We start from the raw sequence: 19785 nt of genomic DNA, 5'->3' as shown, positions 1-19785 counted from the left end.
GGGCGCGGGGCGGGCTCAAGTCTGCGTGACAGTTGTCGCGGGGGAGGGCGCGTCAGGGAGAGGGGGAGTGTAAATAGAGCGAAGGAGGCACCGTGTAGGACCCGTCACCTCCCGGGTGGACCTCAAGGAGGCCTAGAGGGAGATGGAAGACGATGAGCAAGAGCAGCGGCGCAGAAAGGTGGAGGCCGGGAGAGCGAAGGTAAACGGTAGCGCCGACTCCTCCCGTTGCCCTGGTGTGGACTCTTTAAGAGCGGGCTCCAGTGCCCGCCACCACCCCCTGCCAGGAGCGGACGAGGTCGGGCGGAGACCGCCTTCGCTGCACTCTCGCTTTTTCCGTCGACTCGGCTGGGAGCCCCCGCCTGGCCGCCGCCATCTTGAATCCGCCGCCCTCTGCCTGAACCCGCCCCTGCCGCGGTCACCGCCAATCAGCGGCGGAGGACGCGTCGCGTTTCGCTGGGAGGCCGGGCGCGGGGCACGCCGGGGCTGAGGGGCTGCTCCTGCGCACAAGGAGCGGGGGCGTGTCGGCTGTGGTGGAGTTGGGAGGGGAGGTGCGCGTGGGCGGAGTTCTCTACTGGGACCCCGCCCTCTCGTGTTTCCTGGATGGCTGGTGTGGCTCCCTTTCTGGGAGTCTCTTCGAAATCTCGGTCGGGCTGGGAGGCCCCTTAACGGAAAGCAGTGGCTTAGGAACGCTCGGCGTCCCTGACCGCCGACCCACATCCGGACTCTAGTAGAAAGTGAAGGGCAGGCCGGAAGTGAAATGAAAGGTGTCACCACGTCGCGCGTCCTTGTTCTTCTGGACAGCCAGCGTGCGGCACACCTGCACTCCTTGCACACCTGCACCTGCTACACCTTTTCAGAGCTCAGGCTTCCTGGAGGACTTCAAGGAGCTGTGCCTTTCTTGCAGTCCTTGGCGAAACGGGCTTCTTCCATCCGTTGAAAACTACGTATAGATTTTCATTTTACTTGGAATTCTGCAGTATTTTTAATATATAAAGGTGTCCCAGTGGTGTTACGGGAGACTTGTTTACATTGTGGAATACCTTTCGCTGACGCACTGTTTAAGATTCCCGGGGTTCAGAAGGTCCTGTTCTTGTTTCCTTGTTGTTTGGTACCCAGGTGGACTGTCTTAAGCAGGTGAGGGTGGAGGAGTTATCCAGAGCCCGCACCCAATGCTGGGTTCCTAGGGAAGCCACAGGCACCTTGGCCAAGCTTAAAGGAGTGCTGGGGAGTGGGGGGAGTGCTACCTCCTAGGTTGTGGATGATGCCCCAGTGAACTCAGTGGTAATGGAGCCATGTGTCCCGAGGCATGCTTTTAAAAAAAAAAAAATATTTATTTATTTTTAGAGAGGGGAAGGGAAGGAGAAAGAGAGGGAGAGACTCATCAGTGTGTGGTTGCCTCGCGCGCGCCCCCTACTGGGGACCTGGCCGGAAATCCATCCCTTGCCTGATGGGAATGGAAAACGGCGACTCTTTGGTTCACGGGCTGGCCCTAAACCCACTGAGCCACACCAGCCAGGGCTTGAGGCATGCTTTTATTACCTCCCTTCTGCTGAGATTTTCACAGAAACGCTGTTCTGGTACTCACTGTTTTGGGGGGCACATGGACTTGTTGGATGTCACTCCCCTCCCACCCCATCCCCGCCGTGGGAAGCAACCTGCTCTGTCAGGAATGAATGAGTAAGAGTCCATACAGTGCCAGCTAGTAGTAAGGAGAGCTGCATGAAGTTGCTTTGTTTGAAGTCAGACATGGCTTAACTGAGGATTTCGTATGGATTAGCTAGTAGGAGGTATTCAGTGCTAATTCCTTTCCCTTGTGGAAACCATAGGGCCACTGCATTAAAGAAACCATTCAGAACACAGTGACTGGTGTGAGGCAGTGACAGGGACAGCAGTGTCTAATGGCAGGGTGACAGGCAGAGGATAGAGTGGCCTCATTCAGGTTTCCTGTAAAGGTGAAACTTATGACTTGGACTTGATTAGGGAGACCGGGGCCTGTTTTTTGCTCCCTTTGCTTGTGCCTGGCACACAGGGGAGATGAAAGTGAGCCTGAGTTTAATGTGTTCCTGAGCTTGTCATGGTTTGTAAACGTGAGTAAATGTGCTTGAGCGACCACTGAGGCTGGTGACTGACCTCATCTTGAGAAGAAACAAGACGCCTCCTGTTGGGCAACCACAGGCCTGAAACGAGGACTGTGATGCAGGAAAGGAACTCATAGATGGTTAGATTCCATAGAGTGTGGCATAAAGCAAATGAATTAAAATAAAATAAATAAATGAGGCTAGTTTCGAAGGCACCATCTGCCCTTGACATTTTTTTTTTTCACGTAAATGGCTTGTGTAATTTCTTGTGTTTATAAAATTGTACACATTTTGTTAAGTGCATTTGCTTTTATGACCACAGTTGTCATTTGAAGGAACAGACGTTTCCCTGTGAAAAGTTGATGTTAGATTTCATACCATTTGAATAAGGTGTTAGTGGGAGAGGGAGAGGGAGCAAAGTCCGAAACCCCCAGATTTGAGGGACAGAATGAGCTAGGTTGTGCCTTGTGATGGGCAACATTGCGTGGAGTCCCTGGTGCTTTGGTGAGCTGTGTCATGAAAACTAGAACATCTGATTCCGTAAAGGAGGATGTTAGATTGACCTGGCTTAATTAATTTTTTGCTATTTCTGTACCTTGTCTCAGAATCTATGGCTGGGAAGTTTTGGCTAGGTTATATATTCCCTTGATTGGGGGGGAAATGGGGGCAAAGGGAGAGATTTAGCTTTTATATGGTTTAAACCTTAAACATGCCTTGATTAAGATACCAGTCTTTTAAATAGATGCACTTTGTAAAATAATATTTTTCTGTAAATTTCCAGTGGCTAGAAAAGCTACTCTGCCACTCGGTCGTCTTGCTTTCTTTTGTCTGTATACAGGCATAATTAACAGCCTTCCAGCTAGGCTTTTGGCATCATAGGTATTAATGAAGGCAGTGTGTAGGGGACAGGGATCTGTTGATTGATGTGAATCTGGCCAGGTGTGGCTGAGTGGACAGAGCCAGCTCCAGAACCTCATGTTCCCCACGAGCCTGCTGACTTTGTGGTTCTGTTACATTTTTCTCACCTACCTTTGCCTTTACTACTTCTCTGCATTTTTGCGCAGCTTGCTCACTTCCGACAGAGAAAAACAAAAAGTGACTATACGCATTCGAAGAAAAAGACGGCGAAGAGGAAGGGCCCGCCTGTCGATGCGCCTATCCAGGAGGAGAGTCCGGTAGCCACCGAGGACAGTGGATTCCTGGGAGGAGGGGACGTTTGCAAAACCACATTGTGTAGTGACACCCCTGATGGGGCAGCAGCGGCTCAGGTAAATTTACTTGGCATCATGCTTTTACAGTTCGCTCATCTTCTGGTTATTGTTAGCGTAATTTACAAAAGTGGTGTTTGGTCTGTTTTTGCCTCTCAAAAGTCGGGAAAGAGAATTTTAGTTTAGTTTACAAAAGGGGAGTATATATTGGTGGTTTTACTCCTAATATGTGTTTTATCTTTGTATGATCTTGAGAAATTTTGGATCGACTGTTTGAAGGCAGTGTCGGTATTGGTGCTTGCTTCGGTAATGGAAGTTTTACAAGTATGAGTTCATTGGGTGTGGCTGTGTGCATCATCCCCTGTAACAGGTATTTCTTTGGACACTTAAACCATAATACTCCTTCACTTATTCTCAAATCCACCCACTTGTTATTCTTTGTCCTTTCCCTTCTCTCTGAACGTGGGTGAGGAGGGAAGGGGGTAAAGATGTAGAAATGTGATTTTGGAGAAGGAGGGACCACTTTCTGCTGCTCAAGGCCCTGAGAGCTGCAGGGGGCAGGTGTAGCTGGTGTGGACTTGGGCATTGAGAGTGTTGAGGGTGCCGACCCTACATGGCCTCCCTGAGGTCTGCTGATCAACCGTGGGTGGGCTTCCTTTGGGGCTTTTTCCTGTGTGTCTTATAAGTAAGGGGCCTTGAATTATGCGCATTCCCTACTGCATGCAGTGGGGCAGGTGCGGGCTTGGGTATTTACTAGAAAGAGCAGGAAAGCTGGCAGCTGAGGGCAGAATTTGACTCAAATATCTTGTTGTGCCTGGCCTGCCTTAATCAAAACAGAATCATACCAGCGTGTGAAGTTGATGATATACTACCTACAAATCTGGAATTTTGCTGCTTTTAAGAAATTGGAAGACCTAGCCAGCCACCATGCTCTTATGTTGCTTGGGGAACAGCTGACCAGAACTGTGGTGGCTGTGCCCGTGGACCAGCTTGTGCCCAGTTCATTCTCCCTCCATTCCCTGTCCTCTTGCGCGTCTGAGGTTGGATGTCAGTTGTCCTCTTGTTGTTTCTCTTGGGGTAGAGTTCTTGTCTCTACCATGTCTTGGTCGCAGCTGAGAATATGAAAGCTACATTGAAAGAGCCACGTATTTACTTCCAGTAGCTTTTCTCCATATGTTTCTGCCTAGGCTCTTTGAAGAGGAAAATTCATAGTATATAATTAACATTTATTAATTTTTTGCTTTTACTTTCAAATCAGAGAATTCTTTTAATTTTATATTTTTAGCTTTTCTTTTTGAAATAATGTCAGACTTAAAAGCTTTTGCAAAAAACAGTAGTTCTTAGATACCCCTCACCTAGTTTCCTGAAATGTTAACATCCTGTGTAATCATAGTGTAATTATCACAGTTTCAGTTGATGTTGGAGCAACGGATAGAGCTTCTTCAGATTTTTCCCACTGTCCCCTTAATGCCCTTTGTCTGGCTTAGGATTCTTCTGTATTGATTATCAATGCCATGTTACTACCTGTGACAGTTTATCCGTCTTCCTTGTCTTGTGTAAGTTTGACACTTTTGAAGAGTACTAGCTAATTATTTTGTACAATACCTGTCAGTTTGGGTTTGTTTGATGTTTCCTTCTCATTCAAATCGGGTTGTGTGTTTTGGCAAGAGCACTGTGGAAATGAAGAGGCAGGTGGTATTGATACTTGATATATCTCCCTGCTAGTGATGCTAACTTTGGTCACCCAGTTATTTGGTGCCTGCCAGATTTTCCTTGACAGAAAAGTTACTGTTTGTCATTGTGTAGTTAATGAGCATATTGTATGGAGACTGCACATACCCTGTTTCTCATCATACTTTCTTTCGTTAACTTTAGCTTCCATTGATGATTCTTGCCCACAGCAGTTACTATGGCAGTGTCGGCCAAATGATGACTCCCTTTCCATCATTCTGTCTGCACATGTTCATGGGTCTTCTCCAAGGCAGAACTGTTGCTTCTCTCCCAATTTATTTATTTATCCAATTATTTATCTCAGTATGGACTCTCATAGGTATTTATCTTATTATTGGGGTATTTTAATCCACCATGTCAGCCTTTATTAATGTTTATTTTGTTGTGGGAATACGTAGATTTGACAATTGGGAGAAGCTTTGAATTGTATTCTGTGTCCTTTCAACACATCTTCATCATTTCTGGTACTTCCTTACTTTCTGGCACCAAGATTCTCCATACTTACTTTGTCCTTTCCCTGCCACAGCCCTGGTTCCTCTTAGTGGAGAATGACATTTAGAACCAAAATCTGGGTGAAGGGCGTGCTTATTGCTAGTGGGATGTCATTGCTTCTAGGCTGTTTCAACATACAGATGGGAATTAAATGTGTGTATGTACATATATCTGTATCTATTTCTTTGTCTATTTGTGTGTATAATCAAAACCCTAATACCTTCAATTCCAGTCCATCACCACATAATTTATTCTAGCTTTTCCCTCCTTGTTTTTAACTGCTTTTTCCAACAGTGAGAAACCTGGCTTCTTTATTTTCTGTATATTTACTTATTTGCTTAAACTTAAAATGCACACAAATAAGTTTCAGGATTGCTAACTTTTGCCCCTGTGACAAGCAAATTTACTAACTAGAGTAGGATATTTGTATGTAGTTCTTTTTGTCTTTATCGTGCCAAAGTTTATTATTTTAGTGTTCCAAAGTTATTTGGGCTAGTTTTTTTATTTCTTGCTTCTCATTGTGGTTATTTTACTTGTTTTATAGTTTCATTCTATTTTGGTTCTTCTCACAGCCAGGTTTATGTAACTATTTTTTGAGTAAGTGAACATTTATTACCAAGGTTCTAAAAATTGGAGCTATATTTAGAGAATGTCATTTCCTCCCCTTCCTTTTCCACCCCCCCATTTCTAATTCTTCCTTCTTCCCAACCCATTCAAACCCACCCCCTGTAGACGGCAGTATCTTCAGTGTCTAATTTATACTTTATTTCTTTTTGCACAAAGGAGTAAATTCACATTTGTTTTCCCATATCCCCTTTTTATGTGAACAGTAGCATACTATAGATGATGTTTTGCATTTGGCTCTTTTCTTGTAACAGTAGACCTTGGAATCACTCCCTAATTCATTTCTTATAGCTGCATGGCACATCCATTGAGTGTAGGTACTGAGTTTATTTGAGATCTGTCTTGTGACTGGGGATTTTTGTTTCTAGCAGTTTGCTTTATAAACTGTGCTGAGATAAGTAGCCTTGTTCATGTGCATTTTTACTTCATAGGAGGTATATTTTCAGGGTAAATTCCTAGAAGTAATCAAAAGGTGAGTGCATTTGTAGTTTTGCTGGGTATTGCTTAGTTTCCTTTATAAGGGATGCACGAATTCTGATTTCTGTCAGCAAAGAATGATCTTGCCAGTTTCCTGACAGCCTTGCCTCCACGGTGTTGTCACACTTGGAAATTTTTGGCATTCTGGACTATGGTTTCACTTTTCTCAGGTCAGTACCTAAGATTGGTATGGGTGGATCCTATGGTAGGTATGTTTAACCTTTTAAAAATCTGACAAAAACTGTTTTCCAAATGGATGTACCATTTTGCATTCCCATCAGCAATACAAATTCCCCAGTAAAAAAGAGTGAGCATTCAAGGCACACAGAGATAGAGATGAACCTTACATTCATCTTGCTTAAGTTGAAAGATGCCGGTGTGAAATGTTATATACTGTATGATTCTGTTCATAGGCATTCTGGGAAAGATAAAACTATAGATACAGTAAACGGAACAGCAGTTGCCAGAGTTGAGTGGGGGGTTGAATAGGTGAAGCGTGGGATTTGGGGGGGGCAGTGAAAGTATTCTGTATAATAATGTAAATTTAAAAAATCAAATATCTGTATGCAAATTTACAAAGATCATTTAGGAGATTGGGAGATTCTAGGATAGAATATAGACTGTGACAAAAGAGCCTGACTATATTGCAAATGTATGAAACACCCACGTAAAGGGCTAAGGACAAAGGTGCTGACTAAAGTCACTTTAAATGAGTGGGGTTTGTAGGACTGAAGGCAAAAGGAGCTGTACAGATAGACCTCACTTTACTGCACTTCTCTTTATTGCGCTCGACAGACATTGCATTTTTTACAGTTTGAAGGGAAGACTCTCCCCCCAGCCCCAGCAAAAAGATTACAACTTGCTTTGTTGTAGTACTTGCTTTATTGCAGTGGTCTGGAAATGAACCCACAGTATCTCCGATGTAAACACTGTGTCTAGTTGATAAACTTGTTCCCTGTGGGGGTGAGGATAAACAACTCTGATACTGCTGTGCTTGAGCACTGGGACTGAATAAGAAATGGATGGTAGATGGTGGAAGCCGGGTGTTTCCCTGTGTCATACATGCTCATCCATCTCTACCTTGGTTGGCATTTGGGTTGAAATGAAGTTGAAAGTGTCTGAAGTGAGGGCTCTTGGGAGTCTGGAGTGTCCAGGGAAAGCAGTAGAAAGAGGGTTAACTGGAAGGAAGGAAGAAAGTGATTAAGATCAGGGGAGATTGAGAGGCAGTGTCTTAGTCTCCTCAATTTGCCATAACAAAATATCACAGACTGAGTGGCTTAAACAGCAGATGTTTATTTTCTCACAGTCCTGGGGACTGGAGGTCTTAAAACCAAGGTGCTGTCAGGGGTGGGTTTTGGTGAGGCCTCACTTACTGCCTTGCATATGGCCTCCACTGTGTCTTTACAGGCTCAGAGAGATCTCTGGTGTCTCTTCCTTTAGGGATGCCAGTCATAGTGGATCTGGGCCTCTCTCTTAGGACCTCATTTAATCTTAGTCACCTCTTTAGAAGCTCTGTCTCTAAGTGCAGTCATATGGGGGTTAGGAGTTCAACACAGAAATTTTGGGGAAACAATTCAGTCCATAACAGGCAACTACAATAGAGAAGATTAGATCAGTCTAAAGGTTTTCTTTAGAAAAAGGCTATTGACGTTTGATTTCAGAGGTGGCAGGAATGGGGTGGATGGACCTCCGAGTTCTGAGAGTGTAAATGAAATAATTACTTTTTTATTTTTAAAGGACGAAATGTTTTTGCCTGTGGATCAGAGTCAGTTTGACATTCAGAAGGCCCAGGCTAGAATAACTGAACTGGAGGAAAAGTTTCTGAGCAGGCAAGGTGCCATAGACAGACTTGGTTTGGAGATGGAGGAGCTTCAGGTGCAGCTAGGTCAGTGTCCTGTGTCTTCTGCCAGCAAGTTCACTGTTCACTTGCCAACATCGTGTCTGTTTCAGGGGAAACGTCATGTTTAATGTACAGTTCCAAGGCAAGGGGTTCCCTTGTAAATCATAGATTCATTTTGATGTGTCAGCGCTAATGCCCTTCCTGCTGGCTGGGGAGTGATTTCCTTGCCTGTTTTAATGACTGTGGTGAGGTAAGAGTGCCTATCTGCTGGGGCGCGGGGGGGGGGGGGGGCGCTTAAAAAAGAAAGACTTTCCGTGAGCGAAGAGACAAGACCCCTGCAGCACCACTGGTTGCACGTCCTTCTGTGCAGACCATCGTCCCGTGTGCTGAGGCAGTTCAGTTAGGGAGGGCTGGGCTGCGGTGGTCCTGTATCCCATTTCTAGTAGAGACAGGATTGCTGAGATGTACTCTTCTCAAATTAGGGAAGTTCAGCACATCTGAGTTACCTAAAGCACCTGAGGGGCTGGAGGAGAGCTGCGACCCAGAGCTCTTTCCTTCTGGGTTTTGGAGTCAGTTAGACTTCCAGTAGATCTACCTTTCTTGTTATGCTCAGCTCAGTCTGTTAGTGAAATAAAATTTGCGTTTTATGTCCATCCGCTGCCAGGGATATGGGTTAGAAGGATGCTGGATCATTTATTCGTGTGAGCAGTAATTGATCAGCTCCCACAGCATGGCAGTGGCACTTCAGAATGCTAACCGTCTTTAAAAGGAAACTCTGTAAGAGATCCACGTGTTATTTTGCACAAAGATTCATGTTATTGTAGTTCTCTTTACATGTGTTTTACTTTTAGGATGCCTGGCGGTGACATGTATGATAAGGTGTTAGAGGTTTTTGTTTTGTTTTTTTTACAATGAAAAGAAATGAAAGCAATTACACTTTTACATAGAATTAACATGACTAATATTTATTTATTTTTTCAACTTGTGCCAGACATGGTTGTTCCTGTGTATGCATTCCATTTAGTCTTTTCGACCCTGCTGTGAGGTAGGGATTTGTATTAGGTCTGTGCCGGGAGCACCCATGCCTGGTGGGCCGCAGCACTCACTGCTGTCCTGGACACCCTGGCTTCTGCCTTAGCTCTGTGTGCATCATGTCTGACTTCAGTCGTCATTCTTCTCACTCATTTGCATGTAATCTTTAAAGAAACTGTGTTGTTTGCATTGATTTTTGTAATAGGAATTAGAGTCAGTGATACCTGTGTGGGGCTCTGTAATAGTCCAGCTGACTGGCAGCCTTCAGCAGGGAAGGCAGTAGCACTGCAGCACAGCAGAGCAGCAGCTCCAGGAGGTGCCGCCCTGACCCACCAGGTGCCTCCAGTTGTGAGCACAGTTGTGGACTACGTCTTCACCTCTCTGCCCCGCTCTACCCTGTTTTTAGGTCCTGGGTTTGGTGTTTAATAAGAATACTTTTTCACCTTCAGAAAGTGACTTTTGATGTGTTTATTTGTGATTGCATATACTTTTTTTTTTCATTGCTTTTAGAGAAAGAGGAAGAGAGAGAGAGAAACATTGATGCAAGACAGAAGCATTGATTGGTAGCTTCCCATATGCACACAGACTGGGGATCAAACCCTCAACCTGGGTGTGTGCTCTGACTGGAATCAAACCTGCAACCTTTCAGTTACAGGGCAAGGAAGGGTCCAACCAACTGAGCCACACTGGCAAGGGCTGATGGCATATTACTTTTTAAAAGTAATGAACTGATACAGATGGAGAAATGTACTATATGAGAGATTTCAAGTTACTACCAGAAAAGCATTCCAAATATGACACATTCAGGGACATTGTTCAATATTTGAAGGGGGTTTCCATTAGGAGAATGATGGAAACTCATGATTGAAACAGGTGCTTTGCTGTTTTATCAGCTACAGACTTTCTAAGTTTCTAACTCAGCTGTCTGATGGAAAATGATCTGATGAAAACCACCTTGACTTTTGTTTTCAGGGCCAGAGGGGTATATTACGGTAGTTAACAACAGGGGTAGGGAAGGAATAGAGCTGTGGGGCTTTTATGTTGTGGTTGAGGGTTTTTTCCCCTACAGTAAACATCAGAGGGATTCATGAACAGACTTAAAGAGAGAAGTCATACAGTCACCTCAGTCTATACAGATACAGCATATGTTTTTGTGAGAGAGTGACCTGTAATTTTCCTTTCTTGTCAGGTTGTTGTGTTGAGGTTCTGCTGGCATCATAGGATGTGCTGAGAAGGGTCCTTTGCTCTGTGCAAGAATCTGAAGCCATTCATTGGGAACTGAAAGTTTTTGTGGGGGGGGAGGGCTTTTAATTAGAGAGTCAGTTTATTTAATAGTTCAGTTGTGCTTTTTCTCAGGCAGGTCCTTTTATCTAATGTTTCAGTTTTTGGCATTAAGTTATAGGAATATTCTCCTCTTAGTGTATGTGGCCTCAATGGTAACATCCCTTCTTCTTTTCCTTCCCTCCCTCCCTCCTTCCTTCCTTCATTCCTTTTGTGGTAGAAAATTTTTATGAGTTTATTTGAGCCAAACTGATGACATGCCAGGAAGCAAGATCTCAAATGCTCAAATTAGGTGTGTGTCCTGACCAGGAGTCGAACCTGTGACCTTTAGTTTTACAGTACAATGCTTCAAAAAACTGAGCTACGCTGGCCAGGGCTATTTTTCTAACTTGTTGAGCTACACATATAGATCACTGATTCCTAGACTTTAAATATATATACAGTCAAGCCTATTTATTTTCCTTTAGATATGACTTTAGCTGTGTTCACAATTTTTCAAATTTTTATTCTTTTTGCAGCAGTAATTTAAATTTACATTCTCTGTTTACATGCTTATTAAAATACTTATGTGCACAGGTAAAATAAGTAGCTCGTGTAAGATGGAGCCATTATCTTCCTTCTAAGTACTGAGTTATGAATCAGATTTCTTTATGAGGCTGTTTTATGTTAAAATTACACATGTGCCATCAGTGCTGTAAGGGCAGATACTTTATTTTATTTTACTTTTTTGGCGTTGTTCTTTTTTTTTGTTTCCAGTTTACTATAAAAGGATATAACTCAGGAACAGCCACATGGAAGATGGGGTAAAGTATGGGGAAAGGGCAGGAACTTTCTTACCCTCTCAGAGTCTGCTGCTGTCCCCAAATCTCCATGCTTTCACAAACCCTGTAGCTCTCCAAACCCCGCTGCTCTAGGTTTTTAGGAAGGCTTCATTTCACAGGCACGACTGATTAAATCATCCGTCACTGGAGATGTTTCAACTCCCAGCCCCTCTCTTCTCCCTGGTGGGAGAAGAATGGTTCTTCTCTAGGACCAGTTAGAGGGTTGGATGGTCCAGCCCTCTAATACTTTATTTTTGATTATTTATTATGTTTTATGTAATTTATTTTTAATTATGCATATGCCATTGGTGCTCTAAGAGCAGATATTTTACTGGCCTCCCTGATCATACAATTGTACGTCATGAGTTCAGTCAAAAAAGGAAAGTGTTTGATATGTGTTATAAAGTGATTGACAGTTCTTGAGGACTTAATGTGCCTTTGATCTACGTGTAGGTGCTAAGATAGGAATGGTTTTGTGTTTAGAATAATAATCTTCTGAAAAGTAAACTTCAGAGAAGTGTTCACTGTTGGGTGCTGGCAGCAGAATGCCGCGTGGCCCGAGGAGTTCACAGGCACCCGGTGTGTCCCTGCACAGGAGCAGGACCCATTGCAGGGCCTGCAGGCCCAGTTAGCCTTCTCTCAGGGGTTGTCATACCTGTGTCAGCAGAGTGTGAGTTCTTGAAGAGCCTTCATGTCGTCACAGTGCTTTGAACATAATTCGAGGTGTCTTTGTCTCATTTTACCCACGTCTGGGCATTTTAAGACATTTATCTTTTATGTGGAGTTCAATGAGCATACTGAATAGCATAAGATAATATAAATGTGTGTGCAAAATATAGTTTGAACATGTAATAAATTGTTTATTTTTTGATTCCAAAATATACTTTATTTGATACACTTGTTACTTTAATGCACATTAGTTGTTATGTAAATACAGGTAATTTCTATATAGATGACTTCTAACATAAGTTTATTCCCCAATAATCTAATTGGAGTGCTTTTGTGTACATATACAGTTTTGAACCCATTTTTGAAATAGGAAAATAACTGGAAAACATACCCCAGGAAAAATAGTCCCTGAAGTAAGTGGAAAGTGTCCCATTGGTACTTGGTTACGGGGCCCACTGCTGAGGCTGCCCTGGATAGTGGCTCAGGGCAAGGCCGTATGTGTGGGTTTGCTGTGTAAAGAAACCTGTTAAGCTGGGTGAAATAGTAGTAATTCTTTAGTTTAACTTAATATGTAAGCTCTTTTTTTGTGTTCAACATTTTAAATTTGTAAAAAATTGATTTATTGATTTTAGAAAGAAGGGGGAGAGAGAGACAAATAGACAGACAGACGTGGATTTTTGTTGTTCCACTTATTTATGTCTTCATTGTATGTCCTCTGATGGGGATGGAACCCACAACCTTGGCACGTCAGGATAATGCTCTAACCAGCTGGGCACTCAGCCAGGGCCTGTCCAGTATTTTAAAGCACAAAGACTAAAGGATTAAAGTAGAAATAGTGACAACTTGAAAATGCAACATAACTGCATAAAAATCTTATAGCAAAAATTAATTTATAAAAGTTAATATATCATACTTTTGCTATGCCCTTTCAGTTAAAGATTCTAAAGTCTTAGGGTAAAGAATAAATGATTCACCTGTGCAGAAAAGGCAAGCATGTATTAAATTAATAAGGCATGTTTGTAAGCAGCTTGGAAGATCTGAGTTTTCTAGGAAGTTACATGTGAAGATTGAATTGCAGTTACTTTATGATAAATGTTCAGGACCCAGTGATCTCTCAGTGGAAGTGAAGTGCATGATGACAGAGCACTTTATTTTAATCAGGGCAGTAGTCCTCAGTTCTGACCGTTATCTCCGAAACGGCAGAGCAGCTTTTGACCTTTCAGTTAGGCGTCAGGGACAAAAATAAGAAGAAGCCAGCCTTTCCCTGTAAAAGAACCATCTAAAAATTGCAGAGGTGAAGAATTTAGGAAGAAAACCACCTTTACCAAACCTTGGACTGAAGATTTAACTAGTGCTGAGGAATGTTTAGGAAGTGTGGCTCCAGAACTTCTCCACCTCATACTTGTTGTCTAGGTTACCAGGAAAATAGTCATCACTATTTATCATCTGGGTCCCATGTACCCTCTTTACTTCTTTGTCATTTTAAGTTTTACAAATAATTTATGGAAGCCAGCCTGAGCAGTAATTTAATACAACTTTATTAGAAATTTTGATACAAGTCTTTGAGTGCTAAGTGAATTTTGGCACACGAACATAAACGAAAGAACATTGACACATACAAAGTAAAATGGGATGGTCGAGTTTCTCGATGCAGATGTCATGAGGTAGAGACCTTTCCGTGCATGACTGTGCGATGCGACCCACAGGCTTTCTCTGTCCTTAGAGCTGTTGTTTACTTGGTCATGGTTTTGAGAAAATTGATCACGTGTCATCCTGTGAAGACTCGAGATCTGAGATTTCATTTTTGCCATGGGTTACTGTCATTGGGCCCTCGAGTGCTGCTCTGTCTGCATTCATCGTTTCATCGAATGGTTTGTGAAAAGTCTTCGCTGTCAACTTTCTTCTCCTTGCCATTTTTGAAGAAAAATGAAAAATTCTTAAGAATTCTCATATTGAAACCTGGCTATAAAGCTGGTCTCTCAGTCAATAAGAAAACTGAAGGGTAGTGATTCATTTCACTGTCACCTTGTCCTCCTAGACAGTTCCCTCTTCCTTCTGCTTTCCCATTATTTTAGTTGTTAACATAGCTGGGAATAATTGAGGAGTATGGTAAGATAATTCTTAGGATGATGAAATTCTCAGATACAGGAAAACAGTTGTTCAGATCCGTCTTATGACTCACGTACATGAGGAGGTCTTGTGGACTCATGTAGTAATTGCAAGACAGAATATATTTTACTCTATTTTTTTATTTTTACTTTTTTAAAGATTGTATTTATTTAGAGAGAGAGGAAGAGAGGGAAAGAAACATTGATGTGTGAGAGAAACATCAATTGGTTGCCTCTCCCACACCCCTGACCTGGGACCTGACCTGAAACCCAGGCATGTGCCCTGACAAGGAATTGAACTGACAACCTTTCGGTTCACAGGCCCGTGTTCACTCCACTGAACCACACCAGCAAGGGTGTGTTTTCACTTTATTTTTTTTAAAAAAGGAGTAATTTTTTTTATTGTTCTTTGGATGACCAGTCAGAGAGAGAATACAGGGAAATGTATGTCGGCCCTCTCAGGTAGCTGAAACCTGACAACTGCGGTGGGCTCTGTGGACCCGGTCTGTTTGCAGTGTTGAGTGGTGCTGTGGTTGCAGCTGCGAAGGAGTGGGGTCCTTACCAGCGGAGTGCCTGTGACTCCACATTTCAAACCCAGAGCCTCTTTGGGCACTCCTGAGATTTGTTTTTAGACAGTCATCACCAGCTCAGTTTGCTCAGCAGATTAGAAGCCCAGAATTATTGTGAATTTACAGGTCAGTAAACTATTGGTGGAAAATTTATTGGAAAACTTTATAAAGTTTGAGATAATTTACAGTAAGATGCTAAAGATACTCTCTACAAATTATGAAGGAAAAACTTATATAAAAGAAGATCTTAAAGATAAGATATTTGTACTTAAAATTAAGAGCTTGGAAATTAAAATTAAGTGCATGGATCTAAAAGACTAGAATTTGTTGAGAAACTAAAATTTAGTAACTTCAGTGTCAAGTATGCAGTGAAACACTTAAAGAAACAGAAGTCATGAAAAAGAGGGACAGCAGCAGCATTAAGTAAATGAGTTGCATAAAAAGCATTTAGAGCTTGAGAATGGTTTAGGAGGAGAGTGCAGATTCTAAACAGGAACAGGTTGGGTGGAGTTGGTACCGAGGCAGATGGAGGGGCCGGAATGGCCTGAGGCTGTATCCCTGGCCGTTGCTGTATGCTCTCCTCTGCCTCTTCCCTTCTTAGCTGGAGAGCCCTGATGGAGCAAGGACGGAGGACTCGGAGCAGCTGTGGCAGAAACCGGATGGCGACAGTTTGGAACAGCCTGGGCTCCTCACAAAGGTATCTGTCTTCAAGTTCTCTTGTTCAGATGTGTTCCTTGTCAGAGGACTTCTCCCTGTTGTAGAAACCCAAACCAGAGAGGGAACTCGGTCTTTCCAGCACCCTTTTCCTCATAATGGAAACTGGGGGCACAGAGGCTTGAGGCAGAGCTGCCCCTGCAGGCCTCAGGTCCTTCATGCTGCCCCCGCATGGGAGGCCTTTCCAGAGTTGATGGAGCCCCACTCGGCCCACCTTGTCACCTTTGGCCTTTTCTCCTGGATGTTGAAGAGAGAAGGTTGCCTTTTATGTATGGAGGAGAGCTGTCCTATTCTGACTTTCCTCTATGGAGCGCTTCTCTCATCCTACATGGTCACCTGTGTGCACCTGGTCTCCAGCGCGGACCTGTGAGGCAGTCTTGCAGTCAGAGCATATTGTGAAGGCGGGCTAGCGATCAGCCTTAATGTCCCAGTTTCCACCACAGTGACCGAGGGGCAGACAGGCTCTGCCACCCAGTTAACAATACCTGCAACTTCTGTTTCTGGGATTCCAGCTTTATACGAAGCCACTCAGATAGGTTGCGTATTCTTTCATCGTTATTTTTATTGAGACAATTTGCATAACATAAAATTTGCCATTTTTAAGTATATATATTCAATAGCTTATGCATTCGTCACAACGAATTCCAGAACATTTTCATTACCCAGAGAGGAAACGTGTCCCCATCAACAGTCCCTCCCTCCTCCTCCCCTCCCCCCAATCCCTGGTAACCTCCAGTCTCCTTTCTGTCTGTGGGTTTGCCTGTTCTGGACATTTCCTGCAAAGGGACCTTTGAGTGTGTCTGGATTCTTTAACTGAATGTGTTTTGTGGTTCATCAGCGTTGTAGTGTGTCCTACATCACTGCTTTTTGTGGCTGGTGACATCCCGTTATGTGGGTGTACCACGTTTGTTTTTCTGGTCACTCGTTGGTGGACACTGTGTTGCTTCCACCTATTGGCAGTTGTGAATAGTGCTGCTGTGTTTTCACGAAGACATATGTTTTCTCTTCTGGCATATCACCACTAATTTTTGTGTCTGAACTTTCTGGGTCACGTCTCTTGCTCTCCTTCCCCAGGAGTGCACACCTGAACTCACTGAACTGATGAGCCAACATGAAGACAAGACTGGCAGGGAGCAGTGGGCACTGGTGGGGCTGCCGGCAGAGACGCAGCAGGTGCAGCTGCAGACCCAGGTGATCTGGATGCTGTCACTCAGGCCAGGACCCAGGGTGTGGGATCTGGGACGGTGGTTGGTAGGAGAGATTTGTCACAGTGGACAGATGTGCACTGCAGGCTTGCTGTGTCTGCTTTCTTGGTTTGTTTTATTTTCACATCTTATGTGGGGCCATTGAAAGTGGAGGGACACACGTGGACACCTGGTGGCAGCAATTCGGGCCAGGTGCCAGGGACACATTCACTGCACAGCTCGCACTTCCCTATCAGTGGCCGATCACACTCCTCACGCACGGTGGTGCTGTGCTGCCAAAGGAGCATTGAGGGATGAGAAGTGCTGGTCGGGGCCCTCTTGGGAGTATTGACTCTTCTGGGCAGCTACTGTGCCCAGGGCCTTGGGGTCAAGGCCACATCTTAACCTGGCTGCTGCTTCCCCAGTAGCACCTCAGCACTGCTTCTCTCCTTGCAGCCAGTGCCACCCCTGGAGCTGGAGGCGCTGCGCTTGAGTCTGAGCAACATGCACACAGCACAGCTGGAGCTGACACAGGCCAACCTGCAGAGGGAGAAGGAGACAGCACTGACGGAGCTGCGAGACATGCTTAATGGCCGGCATGCCCAGGAGCTGGCCCTGCTGCAGAGCCGCCAGCGGCTGGAGCTGGAGCTTGTTAGGGAGCAGTATGCGCGGGAGCAGGAGGAAGTGGTACTGAGGTGCAGCCGGGAGATAGGTATGTGTGTGCGGGCAGGCATGGACTTAAAGTGACCATCTGGGAAGCACAGATCCCATTTCTGGTGTTTGGGGGGGCAGGCAGCCCCCTTAGAGGCGCCTCCAAGGTGAGGTGTTCTCACGCTGATCTCCTTGCCCGTGCTGAAACTGTGTGGCACGTTCCATGTGCGGGCACTTGCCCTGGCCATCCCCAGGCCCTTGTTTACCCCGTGACTGGTGGCAGTGCATCCTCCTCTGCCTGTTCTGCGTGTCCTTATCCTGCTCTGCTGTTCCCTTGCCTCTTTCCAGTTCTCCAAATGGGCTTGTGTTAACTTTTGAAATGGTATCTTTGGAGGTGATTTGGTCACGTGCTGGAGGGATCTGCGCCTGCATCGGTGACAGGATTGTGTCTGTGGCCAGTCTTTGTCCAACCCAACCCAGATGCTCCTGGACACATACCCCCACATCCCACTCAGTGCCCAGTGGGGCCGTGGTGCTCCTCGTGGGTGGGTGGCCAAGGAGCCTCTTTATATTTTGAGTCTCTGGCCTAGACTGAACGTTTTATGTCTAAAATATACTTTTATGTTTTCATTTCAATGTTTTTGTACGTTTTTTGTTAGTCACTACTTTTTGTAAACATGTTTTTAAAATAATTGCTTTACTATGTGTACTTGAACAACAATAAAAAAAGAAAAAGAAATAAATAAAATAACTGAGCAATAATTCTGCTACCACACAATTCACCCATGTAAAGGGTACGTGTCAGTGGTTGTGAGTGTGTCAGAGTTGTGCAGACATCACAGTCTTCATTTAGAGCATTGGTCACCCCAGAAGGAAGCCAGTGCCCTCTGGCAGTCATCCCCCTTCCCTGCTGGCATGAGCGCCTGGTGTCTGCCCCTTTGCCGAGTTTTTCATTTGGAAAAGGAAAGCAGCGTGCCGGCTCCAGGTGTGTTGAGAAGCCCTCCTCTTTCTGGGTCTCTTAGGTCCTTGTAGTGCTGTCCCACATGTCTTCATCTAGATTCAAGCAGACACGAATACATTGTCTTACTTGCATCCATTTTTGTGTGTGTATGTATGTGTATATTTTTAGAAGTTTTTTTAAACAATTACTGATTTTAGAGAGGGGGGGGAGAGAAGGGGAGAGAGAGAGAAAGAGACAGAAACATCTATTTGTTTCACTTATTTTTGCCTTCATTGGTTGAATCTTACGTGTGCCCTTACTGGGGATTGAACCTGTAGCCTTGGTGTATTGGGACAACATGCTAACCAACTGAGCTATCCAGCCAGGGCTGTATGTTACTTAAAATACGAAACATGCTCTGCCTTAGGCCCCTCCTAAGCTGTCTTCTTATATTCTCCGTGGCACCCAAGAGCAGGTCTGTGGAGAGGCTCTGCTGTGCCTGGTCCCTGTGGACAGTGCAGGACGTGTACTTGGGGTGGTGCCCTTTGCCTTAACTCAGGACTTGCTCAGGCTGCCCTCACTGGGTGCATGTAGCAGCACTTCTCCCCAGCTCCTCGTTGCTTTCCTGAGGCTCCTGCCATCTCTGCCCGACACTCTGATATTTGGGTGTGTACCCACGTGTCAGTCCTAACTTGGCTGTGCCCAGTGGTCTAAGTAACATCTCCCTTCTCCACCCCCCAGCACCTACTCCTATTTTTTTGTGCTTCTTCTCTCTCAGGGTTGGAAGTTGGGTCCTAGAACATCTTTATCTGCCTTCTGGCACCTAGCCTGGAATCTGGCCCAGTGTGGAGCAGACAGGCAGAAGGCCCTGTGACCAGAGGAAGAGGCAGGTTCAAGGCTCTCAGTGACTGCACTCCAGAGGCAGCCTTGCCCACTTGTCTTGGACTGTCCTGCTGGCTGGAAATCTTGTAGTCCTTGGTTTGGGCATGAATATAATAATTTGTTAAACCAGGCATCATCATCAGTCTTGCTCTTTGCTCCCTCACAGATGCATCTTGTCCTGTTGACCTTGGAGGGTGTCCACGGAGCAGCCAGCAAGAGCCAGGAGCCCCTATCTCCTGGGTGATCGGCTTGTGGGAAAGCCTAAGACTCAGTGACCTGAGCGACCTTTTATGTTTTTCTTGCAGCTGAGCTGAAGGAGAAGTTACAATCAGAAATGGAGAGAAATGAGAACATAATAGAGGTATCTGTGATGAGAAAATACCATTCTGTGCATACAGTGTTTTTCCTTTTCTGCCTATCCCACCAGCTTGCCCCTCCATTTGGAACGCCCACAGAAAAGCCCCTCACCTTGATACACACCAAA

At 44.7% G+C, this 19785-nt stretch overlaps 1 protein-coding gene across 9 annotated transcripts in view; it reads left to right on the top strand.

Annotated features, from left to right (window-relative positions):
• Positions 1-6: 6 nt before the first annotated feature.
• The window catches only part of PCNT (pericentrin), a 112723-nt gene continuing 92944 nt past the window's right edge, over positions 7-19785 (top strand). For all 9 annotated transcript variants that reach the window (XR_008426059.2, XM_045196772.3, XM_045196771.3 and 6 more), the window contains exons 1-6: positions 7-199; positions 3143-3346; positions 15532-15627; positions 16719-16835; positions 17285-17540; positions 19607-19662. Coding sequence is in view for 8 of the 9 variants with exons in the window: in XM_045196772.3 (XP_045052707.2) it covers positions 143-199; positions 3143-3346; positions 15532-15627; positions 16719-16835; positions 17285-17540; positions 19607-19662 (786 nt within the window). In the remaining variant the exon portion in view is untranslated. The remainder of the gene's footprint in view (positions 200-3142; positions 3347-15531; positions 15628-16718; positions 16836-17284; positions 17541-19606; positions 19663-19785) is intronic.

This window comes from Desmodus rotundus, unplaced genomic scaffold, assembly GCF_022682495.2.
Source record: "Desmodus rotundus isolate HL8 unplaced genomic scaffold, HLdesRot8A.1 manual_scaffold_186, whole genome shotgun sequence".
Lineage (NCBI taxonomy): Eukaryota > Metazoa > Chordata > Mammalia > Chiroptera > Phyllostomidae > Desmodus > Desmodus rotundus.
This window is presented reverse-complemented; position numbering and strand designations above follow the sequence as displayed.